The following is a 12500-nucleotide window of genomic DNA, read 5'->3' on the forward strand; positions in this document are numbered from 1 at the left end:
CTATGCAAAGATATACATGGTTATAAATAATCTTTTCATCTCACACACATGCACATGGACCACAAACATGAATTATGCAGACATGAGAACGGACCATCACATATGCACAACCAACATGAAACACACACACTCACGCACACACACACACGCACACGCACACGAGGAGCAACACATGCAAGCAGCATGGAAATATTTCTTAGAAACATGAAAATACTGTTTTACCCAGCATGTGTTACCATACACATAACCAAGTCTGTCTGAGTCACTGAAGCCTGGCTTTGCTCCTTACATACAGTATACAGTGTATTTATAGAACAACCGTGTCAAAAGACCTGAGGACAATCCACAAAAACGGCATTCATTTCAGAACCATACTCTCACCTGCTGTGTGCGTGTGTGTGTGTGTGTCTGTGTGTGCTTGTCTGTGTGTGCGTGTGTGTGTGCGCGCGTGTGTGTGCGTGTGTCTGTGAGACAAAGTACGGGCATATGACTCAGTCACAGCGTTTACGTAAGACACATAAATGCTTGTTTTCATTTCCAATGATGGTGTTTTCAAGGGTAAATATATTGTACAAAGGAGGGCGTGTGTTTGTGTGTGTGTGTGTGTGTGTGTGTGTGTGTGTGTGTGTGTGTGTGTGTGTGTGTGTGTGTGTGTGCGTGCGTGTGTGTGTGTCTGTGTGTGTGTCTGTGTGTGTGTCTGTGTGTGCGTGTCTGTGTGTGTGTTTGTCTACTCACATAACTATGTCCATATCCTCAGTAAGGTTGAAAAAACATGCATCATTTCCATGTGGCACCAGATTCCTTTTCCCTTTTTTTAACATGCATCATTTGTTAGATTACTTTGATTGGTCCTCTCTAACCTGTGTGTGTGATGCGCGTGTGTGTGTGTGTGATGTGTGCATGTGCATATGTGTGTGTCTGTGTGCGTGTGCGTGTGTGTGTGTGTGTATCATGCGTGTGTGTCCTCTCCTGCACCTGCGTATGCGCTGAGGCAGCGGGACCATACGATCACACAGCGGGCGTTAAACGCGTGGAAAGACGCGGAAGTAATTGACTTTGTATGGGAGAGCAGGCAGCGAACGAGGCAAACGCGTCGGGAGCGTTTCTAGAGGCGCGGGCGTCGAAATCGTCAAAAGCCGAGGGCGGCAGAAGTTTAACTTCATCAAAAAATATGTAAAGAGCTCGGCGGCAGCAGGGCGTTCGCATTTTTCTAAACATGAGCTTCGGTTGGTCGAGATTCCTGGCTGAACGCTTCAGGTTGAATCGTTTGCCTCGTTCAACGCTCCTGACCAGTGCTTTCCAGGCAGCAGTCAGCAGCGTTGTGGCTCTTTCAACGCTGGCGGTGTGATCGCATGAGAGCACGCTGAGCGGCAGCAAAGGGTCCATAAGCTTGTGTGTGTGTGTGTGTGTGTGTGTGTATCATGCGTGCGTGTGTGTGTGTATGTCATGCGTGTGTGTCCTGTACTGTACCTGCGTATGCGCTGAGGCAGCGTGAGAGCACGCTGAGCGGCAGCAAAGGGTCCATGAGGGTGAGCAGGCGCGAGGGGGAGGCGTAGGCCGTCAGCAGGGTGGCCGGGTACGCCGCCACCAGGCCGTCAGGCAGCCGCACGCCCAGCGACGCCGCACGCAACGACGTCGTCACACACAGGTTACCGCCCGCGCTGTCACCCGCCAGACACACACGCTCGCCCGTCCATCCTGAGGGAGAGAGAGAGGGGGAGAGAGAGAGAGAGAGAGAGAGAGAGACAGAAAGAGAGATGCACATTGTCATACAGCTGTTATTTTTATGCTTCAGTCCAAATGTCCAAAGGAATAATGTTCTTTGCTCGTCCAGGTGTACTTGAGTCCATCCGTGCATACGTCCATCCATCCATCACATGGACGAGCGACCAACTAAGTCTTGTGTACAGTAGACCTGGACTATCAAGATAGCAACAGGGATTTCAGAGTTGATGCTTTCCTGTCAAGAGTCACCTGAATTCATTGTGTCATGGTATCTGAACATTGGCTTTGGCAATACAGTATAGTACAGTATAGTACAGTACAGTACAGTAGTGTTTCTCAACCTTTTTTTAGGCGAGGCACCCTTTCAATTCATGAAAAATTTCAAGGCAAACCAACAAGCCGTAACATGTCATCGCATCCGATACCACACAAGCTTAGAAAAGTAACACATTTGGAGATGTCACACGACCTACGTTCGAAGTTACAGCTGACTGGGGCGACCTATATTTACTTTATTGCCCGTAAATGGCAGATGAAAAATTCCACTGACTAGCATAAACTTATCAATTTAGACAAATATGTATTATAGGCCCTATTGCATAATTTCTTTATCAGCCACGTTTCCGTGGCACCCCAGAGGGGGGCCCGCAGCACCCCTGTTGAGAAACACTGCAGTACAGTACTTATTTTCATGTTACTAAAGCACTCTTTGAATTTGAGACACATAAGCAAAGATGGAGAGAGAAAGGAAAAGGGGGAGAGCAAGAAGAGGTAGACAAGAAAGAAGTAGCAGAGCACGAAAGACCAAGAAGGGAGAATCAATATTTTGGAGCTTTTTATACACCATCAATTACAACGAAAGTGTATACGACACACTACAAAGCTGTCATTCTGTCGAACTAAAAAAATATGACAGAGAAAGGGAGAGGATAGGAGCTACTGGAGATAGGAGAACTGCATTACAAAGCAGTAGCACCAATCAGGAAAAAGACTGGCCATCATAATTCATTTATTCCTACATCCATTAAAGCTTTAAATAATCATGTCAACGCTGGCGATTCCTGGCCTCTCACTCCGTATCCCCCTCTCCATATTATTTACTGCATATGTCAGTTCAGCTTTGTTTTTTGGGGAACAGTCTCTCTCTCCCTCTCCCTCTCCCTCTCTGCCTGTCAGCCGTCTCTCTGTTTTGACCTTGTGTTTGTAGTCTTTGCATGATGAGCCTTGCCTAAAATATTCTGCTATGATTCAGAAGTCAGGCCAAGAAAGCACACTCACAGAGGGAGAGGGAAGGAGAGAGTGAGAGACAGAGAGAGAGAGAGAGAGAGAGAGAGAGAGAGAGAGAGAGAGAGAGAGAGAGAGAGGAAGAGGGAGAGAGAGAAAGAGAGGGAGGGAGGGAGCGAGAGAGAGGCAGAGTGACACACTCGTTCTTTTAAAAACCCATTATGAAGAACACCATTTCTTAATCACGGACAGTGATTAACATACAGAGAGAGAGAGAGCGAGAGAGAGCGAGACAGAGAGACAGAGGGGGGGGGGGCAGGTAGCAGTGGTGGTGCTAAGAGTGAGGCACCAAATGACAAAGGACAGAGAAAGAGAGAGAGGGAGACAGAGGGAGAGAGAGAGAGAGAGAGAGAGAGAGAGAGAGAGAGAGAGAGAGAGAGAGAGAGAAAGAGAGGGGGGGCAGGTAGCAGTGGTGGTGCGAAGAGTGAGGCACCAAATGCATGGGGCCAAAGAAAAAAATGTGAGAGCGATAGACCGAGAGGGAATGAAGTGAAAGACAGAAGCAGCAACCAGAGCGGCACAGTGTTCTGCAAGGGTGGCGGACGGTGGGTGGCTAAACGGATTGATTGAGCGACTTGACTGCAAAGCCAAACGCTGAATTAAAGCCAATAACGCGGACACTTCCCTCCCGGGCCGAGACACAGAGGGGATGTGTTGTCCAGGCGCAGCACAGCGTCGGGCAGAGCAGAGGCGCAGCAGTTAAGTCATTAGGGCCGCTAAAGCAGGTCAATTCCATTAGCCAGGGGAGGAGGCCGCGGGTAAACAGAAAAGAATAACACCGCTGTCCGTCCACTCGGCAGGCCTCGCAGCGTGTGTGAACCGTACATGGACATGAACTAACAGACGCACACGCACGAACGCACGCACGCACACGCACAGACACACACAAAGGGGCGTACACACACACGGGCGCGCACACACACAGACGCACACACACACACACACACACAGGTGCAGACACACAAAGGCGCACACGCACACAGGCACACACACACACAGGCGCACACACACACAGGCGCACACACACACACAGGCACACACACACACACAGGCACACACACACACACACACGCCCGCACACACACACACGCCCGCACACACACATACAAACACAGCCCCAGGGCAAATAGATCGCACTACAGAAGAACTTAAAGACAAGGAGAAGAGTTTAAACCATAACAGGCCTGGCGAGCAAGCCTGTGGACGAACGGATAGAAAACTAGAAAAAAATAATCTGTGCCCGCCAAGGCCATGTACTGCTGCATAAGAAATACTCGTCTTGAAGGGATATATTATATCGGGCATCATTTTACTCCAGCACAGAAGCCAAGCTCATCTCCACCGCACTGCTGTATTCTCAATCTTTTATGAATCTAATCAGTTTGACCCACAGGAAAACTGAAGCACCAACAAAAAAATGTTGTGCAGGGTTGACAGTTCAGGATGATTTTGCACACAATGTGTGTGTATATGGACGTGTGTGTGTGTGTGTGTGTGTGTGTGTGTGTGTGTGTGTGTGTGTGTGTATATGTGTTTGTGTTTGTGTTTGTGTGTGTGTGTGTGTGTGTGTGTGTGTGTGTGTGTGTGTGTGTGTGTGTGTGTGTGTGTGTGTGTGTGTGTGCATGTTAATTCTTACTTGCATGAACAAGAGCTTGAACACCTATGTTGCCCACCCATTTATACCAAGAGCTGTTGACTCGGGGGAAACGTATTGTTCTGAACAATATTCCTAAAGCATCACGAGCAAACAAAAAACAAAGCTTAACACCTGCACACGTGAGAGAATGCGGGGGAGTGTGCGACTTGCTCTGGCTCAAAGCTAGTTTTTGAATACAAGTGTGTGTGTGTGTGTGTGTGTGTGTGTGTGTGTGTGTGTGTGTGTGTGTGTGTGTGTGTGTGTGTGTGTGTGTGTGTGTGTGTGTGTGTGTGTGTGTGTGTGTGTGTGTGTGTGTGTGTGTGTGTGTGTGTGTGTGCGTACGTGCGCGCGCAAGTGGACCTGCATAAGACAACTGTTGAGATGTGTGGGTGGGTTAGTGTGAGAGAGCGATAATCAATGAGCGTGGGCCATGTGTGTGAGAGAGTGTGTGCGACTGAAAAAAAGTGAGAATCAATGAACATGGTGTGTGTGTGTGTGTGTGTGTGTCTGTGCACCTATGTTGGCAAACCTGTGTGTGTGTGTGTGTGTGTGTGTGTGTGTGTGTGTGTGTGTGTGTGTGTGTGTGTGTGTGTGTGTGTGTGTGTGTGTGTGTGTGTGTGTGTGTGTGTGTGTGTGTACGGTAATCAGTACCGAGGAGGTGGCTGTTCTTGAGGGCCCAGCAGTAGGCGTAGAAGCACTCCTCCAGGGCCCGGGGGAAGGGGGCCTCAGGGGCCAGAGAGTAGTCCACAGACAGGATGGGAACACTCAGCTCCTGAGACCAGCTCTTCAGGTAGGGCTGCAGGTAGGATGGAGGGATGGGTGGGCAGAGAGAGAGAGGGGGGGGGAGAAGGAGAGAGAGAGAGAGAGAGAGAGAGAGAGAGAGAGAGAGAGAGAGAGAGAGAGAGAGAGAGAGAGAGAGAGAGAGAGAGAGAGAGAGAGAGAGAGAAGGAGATAGATAGATAGATAGATAGATAGATAGATAGATAGATAGATAGATAGATAGATAGATAGATAGATAGATAGATAGATAGATAGATCATATAGAGTGTGAAGGATGGAAGGAAAGAGAAAGAGCCAACGAGGAGAAAACAGAGAGAGAGAGATTGTAAATTCAACCCTGCTTGATGAAATTAGTTATTTGATTACACCGTGACATTGTTCGACCAAACTCAATCAGATATCCACTTTCAGCACATGAGAGGCAGCAGGACAGCAGGCATCTTTCAATCACACTTTCAAAACCATTTTCCCCTTTTCCCTCTGTGCAAAATGAATAGCATACACAAAAAAATGACATTAACAAGTGAATAATAGAATTCCACATTGATTGACCTGAGAGAGAGAGAGACAGAGAGTGAGAGAGAAGGGGAGAGAGAAAGAATCAAAAATGAAGTGCAGTGAATGCTTAAATATGAGAGAGGGGTTACGAAAATGATGGCGGAGGAAGAGTGTGAGAGAGGAAGAACAAAATGGTTTTATAATAGCATGAGCAATAGACTGCATAGGAAGACAAGAAATAGAGGAGCAAGAGAAAGACCGTCAGAAAAGAAAAGAGAGGGAGAGAGAGAGAGAGAGAGAGAGAGAGAGTGTGTGTGTATGAGTGTGTGTGGGAGAGAGAGAGAGAGAGAGAGAGAGAGAGAGAGAGAGAGAGAGAGAGAGAGAGAGAGAGAGAGAGGGAGAGTATGAGTGAGTGTGTGTGTGTGTGTGCGCGTGTGCGAGTGCGAGTGCGAGTGCGAGTGTGAGAGAGAGAGAGAGAGAGAGAGAGAGAGAGAGAGAGAGAGAGAGAGAGAGAGAGAGAGAGAGAGAGAGAGAGAGAGAGAGAGAGAAAGAGGGAGAGATTAATAGCACCAGAATTTAGTGCTTGCGCTCGGAGGGGGGTCAGCATGAAAGTCTCTGTGAGTCATACCTTGGAAAACGACTGCGGAGAAGATACAGCGGAAGAGAAATCACAGAGTGAAAAACAAACAGAAGACTGAAACCAAAGGAGGATGGATAAATATGAAAGGAGGAAGAGAGAGGAAGGAGAGAAAGAGAGGGAACGGAGGCTGATGGCATGTAATCACAAAATGAAAAGAAAAAAGTAAAACACAAGAATTGGCTTTAACTGAGGCGTAGACAAGCCATAAAACAAGCCCAAAATGGCTGTCCAATTTCAAAGCAACAAGACACAGAGGAGAGACATGAGGCAGAGTAGGTAGGATTTGGGTTTGGGATGAATTTACGGAGAGTTAGGCTTTAACTGTGTGTGCTTGTATCTGTATTTCTCCCCATTTGCAAAGTGACATTGCCCCTGGCGCTATCACAGCACGCCTCGTCCTCTCAACCCTGTTCTCTATTGCCACTCCGCGGCCAAACCTTTGCCTCGACAGCTGTCACTTTTGTCATCGCTAACCAAAAATAGCCACCTGACACGCCCGTGACTCACTGACTTGGGAGCCATTTTCTCTGTTCTCTGTTTTTTTCTTCTTTTTTTACCAACACTTTCTATTCACAGGTGTCACTGTGAACTCCTGCCAACACTTTCCAACTCTGTCACATACGGTACAAATTCAACAAGATGTTTTGCACGGCCGTCTGAATTTCTGTTTCGCACTTTAGGGGATGTGTCTGTTGCTCTCCCCTTCTGCCCTCCCCTCACTCCTCCTCTGCTTCTTCCTCTCCTCCCCTTTTAGTTCACTTTATTCTGTTTATTTCAACAGGGACCATGTGCAAAGTACATTAATTCCAAACGTAAAAAGATGACCTGCACCAGATTATATCTTACAAGCTCATTTCCATCTGTAGTCCCTTTCCCCATCCATTCCATACTTCTCTTCTTCTCTCCTCTCCTTTCCTTCCTCTTCCTCCTCCTCCTCCTCCTCCTCCTCCTCCTCTTCTACACCCTGCTGGGTATTCTCTCCTCTACTTTCCCCCTTCGTTCCATATTCTCTCCTCTCCTTTCCTTCCTCCTCCTCCTCCTCCCCTCTTCTACACCCTGCTGGGTATTCTTGCCAGCCTGTGAACCCCACTACAGCAGCAGTCCTGTGCCCATGCTGTGAGGTGATGTGGTGTGGTGTGGTGTGGTGTGGTGTGGTGTGGTGTGGTGTGGTGTGGTGTGGTGTGGTGTGGTGTGGTGTGGTGTGGTGTGGTGTGGTGTGGTGTGGTGTGGTGTGTGTGTGTGGGCCGGGGGGTGGGGGTGGTTGGGTGTTGATGGAGCTGTGTGCAGGGTTGGATTATCCACAAGGGCCAGTGGCACCGTGCAGGGGCACTAACCATTGACAACAGAGTTAGAAGGCACCAGATGACACAAACTATATACATTTTGTTCATAAAGGGGGCACCTACAAGGTGTAGTGCCCAGGGGCACCACAGAGTCTTAATATGGCCCTGGCTGTGTGAATACTCTACAGCACGCGCTGCTGCAGCAGAGCACTTTCAATGACAGACTCAACTCCCCCCAATCTCCGTCTCTCTCTCTCTCTGTCTCTCTCTCTCTCTCTGTCTCTCTCTCTCTCTTCCTGCCCCTATAGCCCGTCACCACTTTTCTGCTCAACTTTGTGTTGTATTGAAGTCGTTTGTCATGCAGGTGATGCTTCCTTTATTCGAAACCATCCTTCTTGTTGTGACTTGTCTCTGTCTTTCTCTCTCTTTATCCCCATCGTTCTCCCATCTCCCCTTATCTCTCTCTCTGTGTAAGAACATCTCACTTCCTTTTTTTGTCTCGCCGTCTCTCCATCTCTTCTTTCTCACTATAGGCATCCCTCTTTTTCATCTGCCCTTCCTCTCCCTTCCTCTCCTCCCTGTCTGCAGTTAACATTTCCCATCTCCCTTCCTCTCTCTGTATGCATCAATATCGATATCAATATATTTCTCTCCTCTCCAATTTGAAATACCACCCCACCACTCATCTCATCTCATCTCATCTCCTCTCCTCTCCTCTCCTCTCCTCTCCTCTCCCCCATCCCTTACCTCCCCCTCTCCTGCCCTCCTCTCCTCTCCCTCTTCTCTCCTCTCCTCCCTTCCTGCTCTCCCCTCCTGCCCTCATCTCCTCTCAACTCCCCTACCCTGCTCTCCTACCCTACACTTCCCTCCCCACCCCTCCCCTCTCCTCCACCTCTTTCCTCTCCTCTCCCCTCCTCCCGCTCCCCTACTTTCTCTCCTCTCCGCTCCTCTCCTCTCCAGTCTGAAATCCCCCCCGCCCCTGCTAAGTGCTATCAGCACCCCTGACTCGCACCTCCTGCTCTCACCGGCTCTTTTCCAGCAGCTGTCGTCAAGGAAAATAGGTGCCGAGCTCTGCTGCAATGAGGGGGCCAAGAATACATCGCTCTACATCTTTCTCTCTGTCTCTCTTCCTCCCTAACTTTCTCTATGTCCCTCCATCTGCATCTTACTCTCTTTCCTTCCTTCTGTTTCTCTCCATTTCTCTCTCTCACACACAAGCCCATTCCGCTCTTTTTCACCAGAGCCATTCATTCCAGATTCTCCCTTTTTTCTCACTTGCTTTCTTATCCGTCTCCCTTCTTAATTCCTCCTCTTTTCTAATTCTCCTTCATTCTGCATCCCTTTGCTCTCTTCTTCTCCCCTGCTATCCACCCACCCACCCGTCCCTCCATCCGTCCCGGCCTGTTAAGCGTGTTCTGCCTGGTCAGGATGCGATGCGTGTTGACAAGTGTCGTTGTTAATCGGCTGAGGTGTCAGTCAGAGGAGGCATAGGCTGGGTCGCAATGCAGCCCAAGAGAGGGTGTGGGATGGGATGGGATGGGGGCACGCTGAGTAGAGCGAGCAGAGCGGTGGTGCAATGGTGTTTGGTGATGCTGGTGGTTGTGAACCTTGGAGCTATCAAGGCCGTAATTGATGAGTGTACAGGAGCAGGGCTTGTCTGGGGGAGAAATACTATAGGGCCTGCTGTGCACTTTTGGTTTAAAGGGGCCCCTCATAAGTAGCGGCACAGAAGTGACCGACCAGGAAATGCCCGCTATGCCAGATGGCCAGACCAGCCCTGTATATGAGGAGCAGGGCTGCTGACAGCTTTGAAAGGGCCCAAAATCGTCTAGAGGGGCCTCCCTTTCAATACATGCAATCTAATGGGGGGCCCAGAATTGGGCCAGGGAGTACTGACCCCTTTGCACCCGCCTTGTTTGACGAGCCTGAGGAGGAGCAGAGGCTTTTGCTTTGCAGCTCCTGCAGGTAGGGAACATACAGCATAACCCTGTAAAGGTGTGTACAACACAGAGGAAATCGGTTTTGATGGTAATATATCACTCTGTCATCTATCATTACTCTTCCACATAAGACAGTCTTACAGGTGCTACTTAACCCATTTTATCCTAAGCCCTTTTAGGGAAAGGGTGCCCTCTGCCTATTAAATCCTAAATATCTTGGCCTCCGAAGCACATACAAACATGGAATGAGTTACATTTAAAAGCTAGGACCCGCATTTTGCCCTAGACTGTGTTCATTCAGCTCTACCTTACCCACATTTTTAACGAAACAGCTGAAATCTCAAAAACCTAAACGCAGCGTACATGTGTCTCCAGGACACAATGGGTTAATACAGGTTGCAGAGTGCCAACCTCCTCTTGCCATGACATGCTGTAGCCCTTTGAGCCTGTGCATATCCCAGAAGCAATCTGTTTTAATGTCTTAAAGGGACACTGTGCAGGAAATGGTCAAAAAAGGTACTGCAACTATGCTGCTCATTGAAACTCGGCAGCCTATTGCCAAATTTGATCTTTACATGAAAGTTTACTAAGTAATAAACAAATATTTTCTAGTATGGTCCCAGTAGAGTCATTTTTACAGCTAAAAATGGCTATTTTTGGAAATTCAAAATGGCGGACCATAGAGATGATCCCCCTTTTCATGTATGAAAAGTGCAATTTTTCCAGTCATAATCAATACTTGACCAGTCATAATCAATACTTTTAATTTGATGATGGTGGTAAGTATTCATGAAAAGGGTAACATTGGGCAGCATGAATTCTGGAAAAAAACAACTAAAAATCTCACACAGTGTCCCTTTAACCCTCCGAAAAAGGGTTACTTTCATAACTTGGTAAGTAATCATATACTATGCCATACAAATAAATACTAGAAGCCGACTGCAGACTGCCACCCTCCCTCCCCTGCACCCCCCCTCCCCCTCCCCCTCTGCTGCCCATTACATGCCGTCCTGAAATGTCACCTCTGCGGGGGGAATGCGGCGCCATTCACTGCGGATGTGTCAAGAGCTCAGCTTAACATGTAGAGGCTAGCAGCAATGCCAAGCCCCTTCACCGCAGCTGAATAGAAGTGGATTGCGGCCCACTTTAGGAGGTGAAGGGAGGGAGAGAGAGAGAGAGAGAGAGAGAGAGAGAGAGAGAGAGAGAGAGAGAGAGAGAGAGTGAGTCATAAGTGTCGAGAGAGAGAGAGAGAGAGAGAGAGTCATAAGTGTCGAGAGAGAGAGAAAGAGAAAGAGAGAGAGTCACAAGTGTCGAGAGAGAGAGATAGAGACAGAGAGAGAGAGTCATAAGTAGAGAGAGAGAGAGAGAGAGAGAGAGAGAGAGAGAGAGAGAGAGAGAGAGAGAGAGAGAGAGAGAGAGAGAGAGAGAGAGAGAGAGAGAGAGTGGCGATTGTGGCATGTGTGAGGGTAGGAAAGCTCAGTTATCTGTGCTTGAATGGCACAGTGTGATGAAAGCCTGTGAATACACCAGAACTCTCCACAGGAAACAAATTTGCAAACATATTGCCTTTACTCTGTCAATTTATGTCACAGGAGACCTGGCAAAAAAATTTTCAAAGCACAATTGCTCGGAATGGATGCCTTGACATTGCAATACCTGTGAACATGGTGGTGGCATTTCCCACTATGGTTTTATTTCTTGTGCTTATATTGGTCAACATCAGTGTAGGGATAGGATATCGATATCAGTGTATCGGTATCGGGTTCAAATATCGACATAATTCAGGAATCGGATCGTAATTTTCCCAAAGTTATCAAAACTGACATTGAGCTAGGTGTAATATTAATTTGAAATCATAACACTTGCATATTAGTTTTCAGGATGGGATTGTTACTTTTTTACTTGTTATCTTTTACTAATTGATTGGTTTCCTGTTCTTCTGACTTCCTTTTCTAACCAATACCGGTAGTCTACTGGCTTTGGCATCGTATTGGAGTAATATTGATATCGGCAGATATCCAAATTTAGATATCGGGATCGGATCGGACGTGAAAAAATGTGCATCGGTGCATCCCTACATCAATGTCATGCTGTCACATACACTTTCCCATAATCCAGTTTACTTTGTGACTTTTCTCAACTCTTAGAATTCAATCTTTGAACAAGACTTATGCAGTATTATTCGGCATTTCTTTACCATTTGCATCATCAGCTGAGTGTTAGAGGCCTCTCCTTCCCTGCACAGAGAAACCACACACACAGACGCACACAGACGCACGCACACGCGCACGCGCACGCGCACGCACACGCACACACACACACACACACACGTCGTTGCCTCAAGATTAGTTGCAGGAACCCGCACAGGCAAGATTCTCTGTGGGCTTGCAAATGCCAACCGTGTACCTACAGCAATAACCTGACAAGTTCAACCCAGCCCCCATGCCCTTGGCCCTGCACAGAGCTGTGGGAACCACTCGGGTGCACTCCTGGTAGCGCTCCAACACACGGGCCACTGCTGCAGGCTGAGGCTTCCACATGGGAGAGTTACGATCGGGAGTGTTTGTATATCTTGTAGAGAGAATAGTCAAATTAAATTCGACTGATACCAGAACAATAGGACATGTATATGTTCCCCGGTTCTCTGAAGGAGAATGAGAGAGACTTCTCTCTAGCGTTCCATTCTTGTCCAGAAAGCTCAGTAATGTGGGAAC

The 12500-nt window shown here is 48.0% G+C and overlaps 1 protein-coding gene across 3 annotated transcripts in view; it reads right to left on the bottom strand.

Moving 5' to 3' along the window:
- The window catches only part of lipeb (lipase, hormone-sensitive b), a 73340-nt gene that overhangs the window by 14663 nt on the left and 46177 nt on the right, over positions 1-12500 (bottom strand). For all 3 annotated transcript variants that reach the window (XM_063199648.1, XM_063199649.1, XM_063199650.1), the window contains exons 8-9: positions 5297-5441; positions 1471-1698 (exon numbers count right to left, since the gene is read on the bottom strand). In XM_063199648.1, the coding sequence (XP_063055718.1) occupies positions 1471-1698; positions 5297-5441 (373 nt within the window). The remainder of the gene's footprint in view (positions 1-1470; positions 1699-5296; positions 5442-12500) is intronic.

Source organism: Engraulis encrasicolus, chromosome 5, assembly GCF_034702125.1.
Source record: "Engraulis encrasicolus isolate BLACKSEA-1 chromosome 5, IST_EnEncr_1.0, whole genome shotgun sequence".
Taxonomy (NCBI): Eukaryota; Metazoa; Chordata; class Actinopteri; order Clupeiformes; family Engraulidae; genus Engraulis; species Engraulis encrasicolus.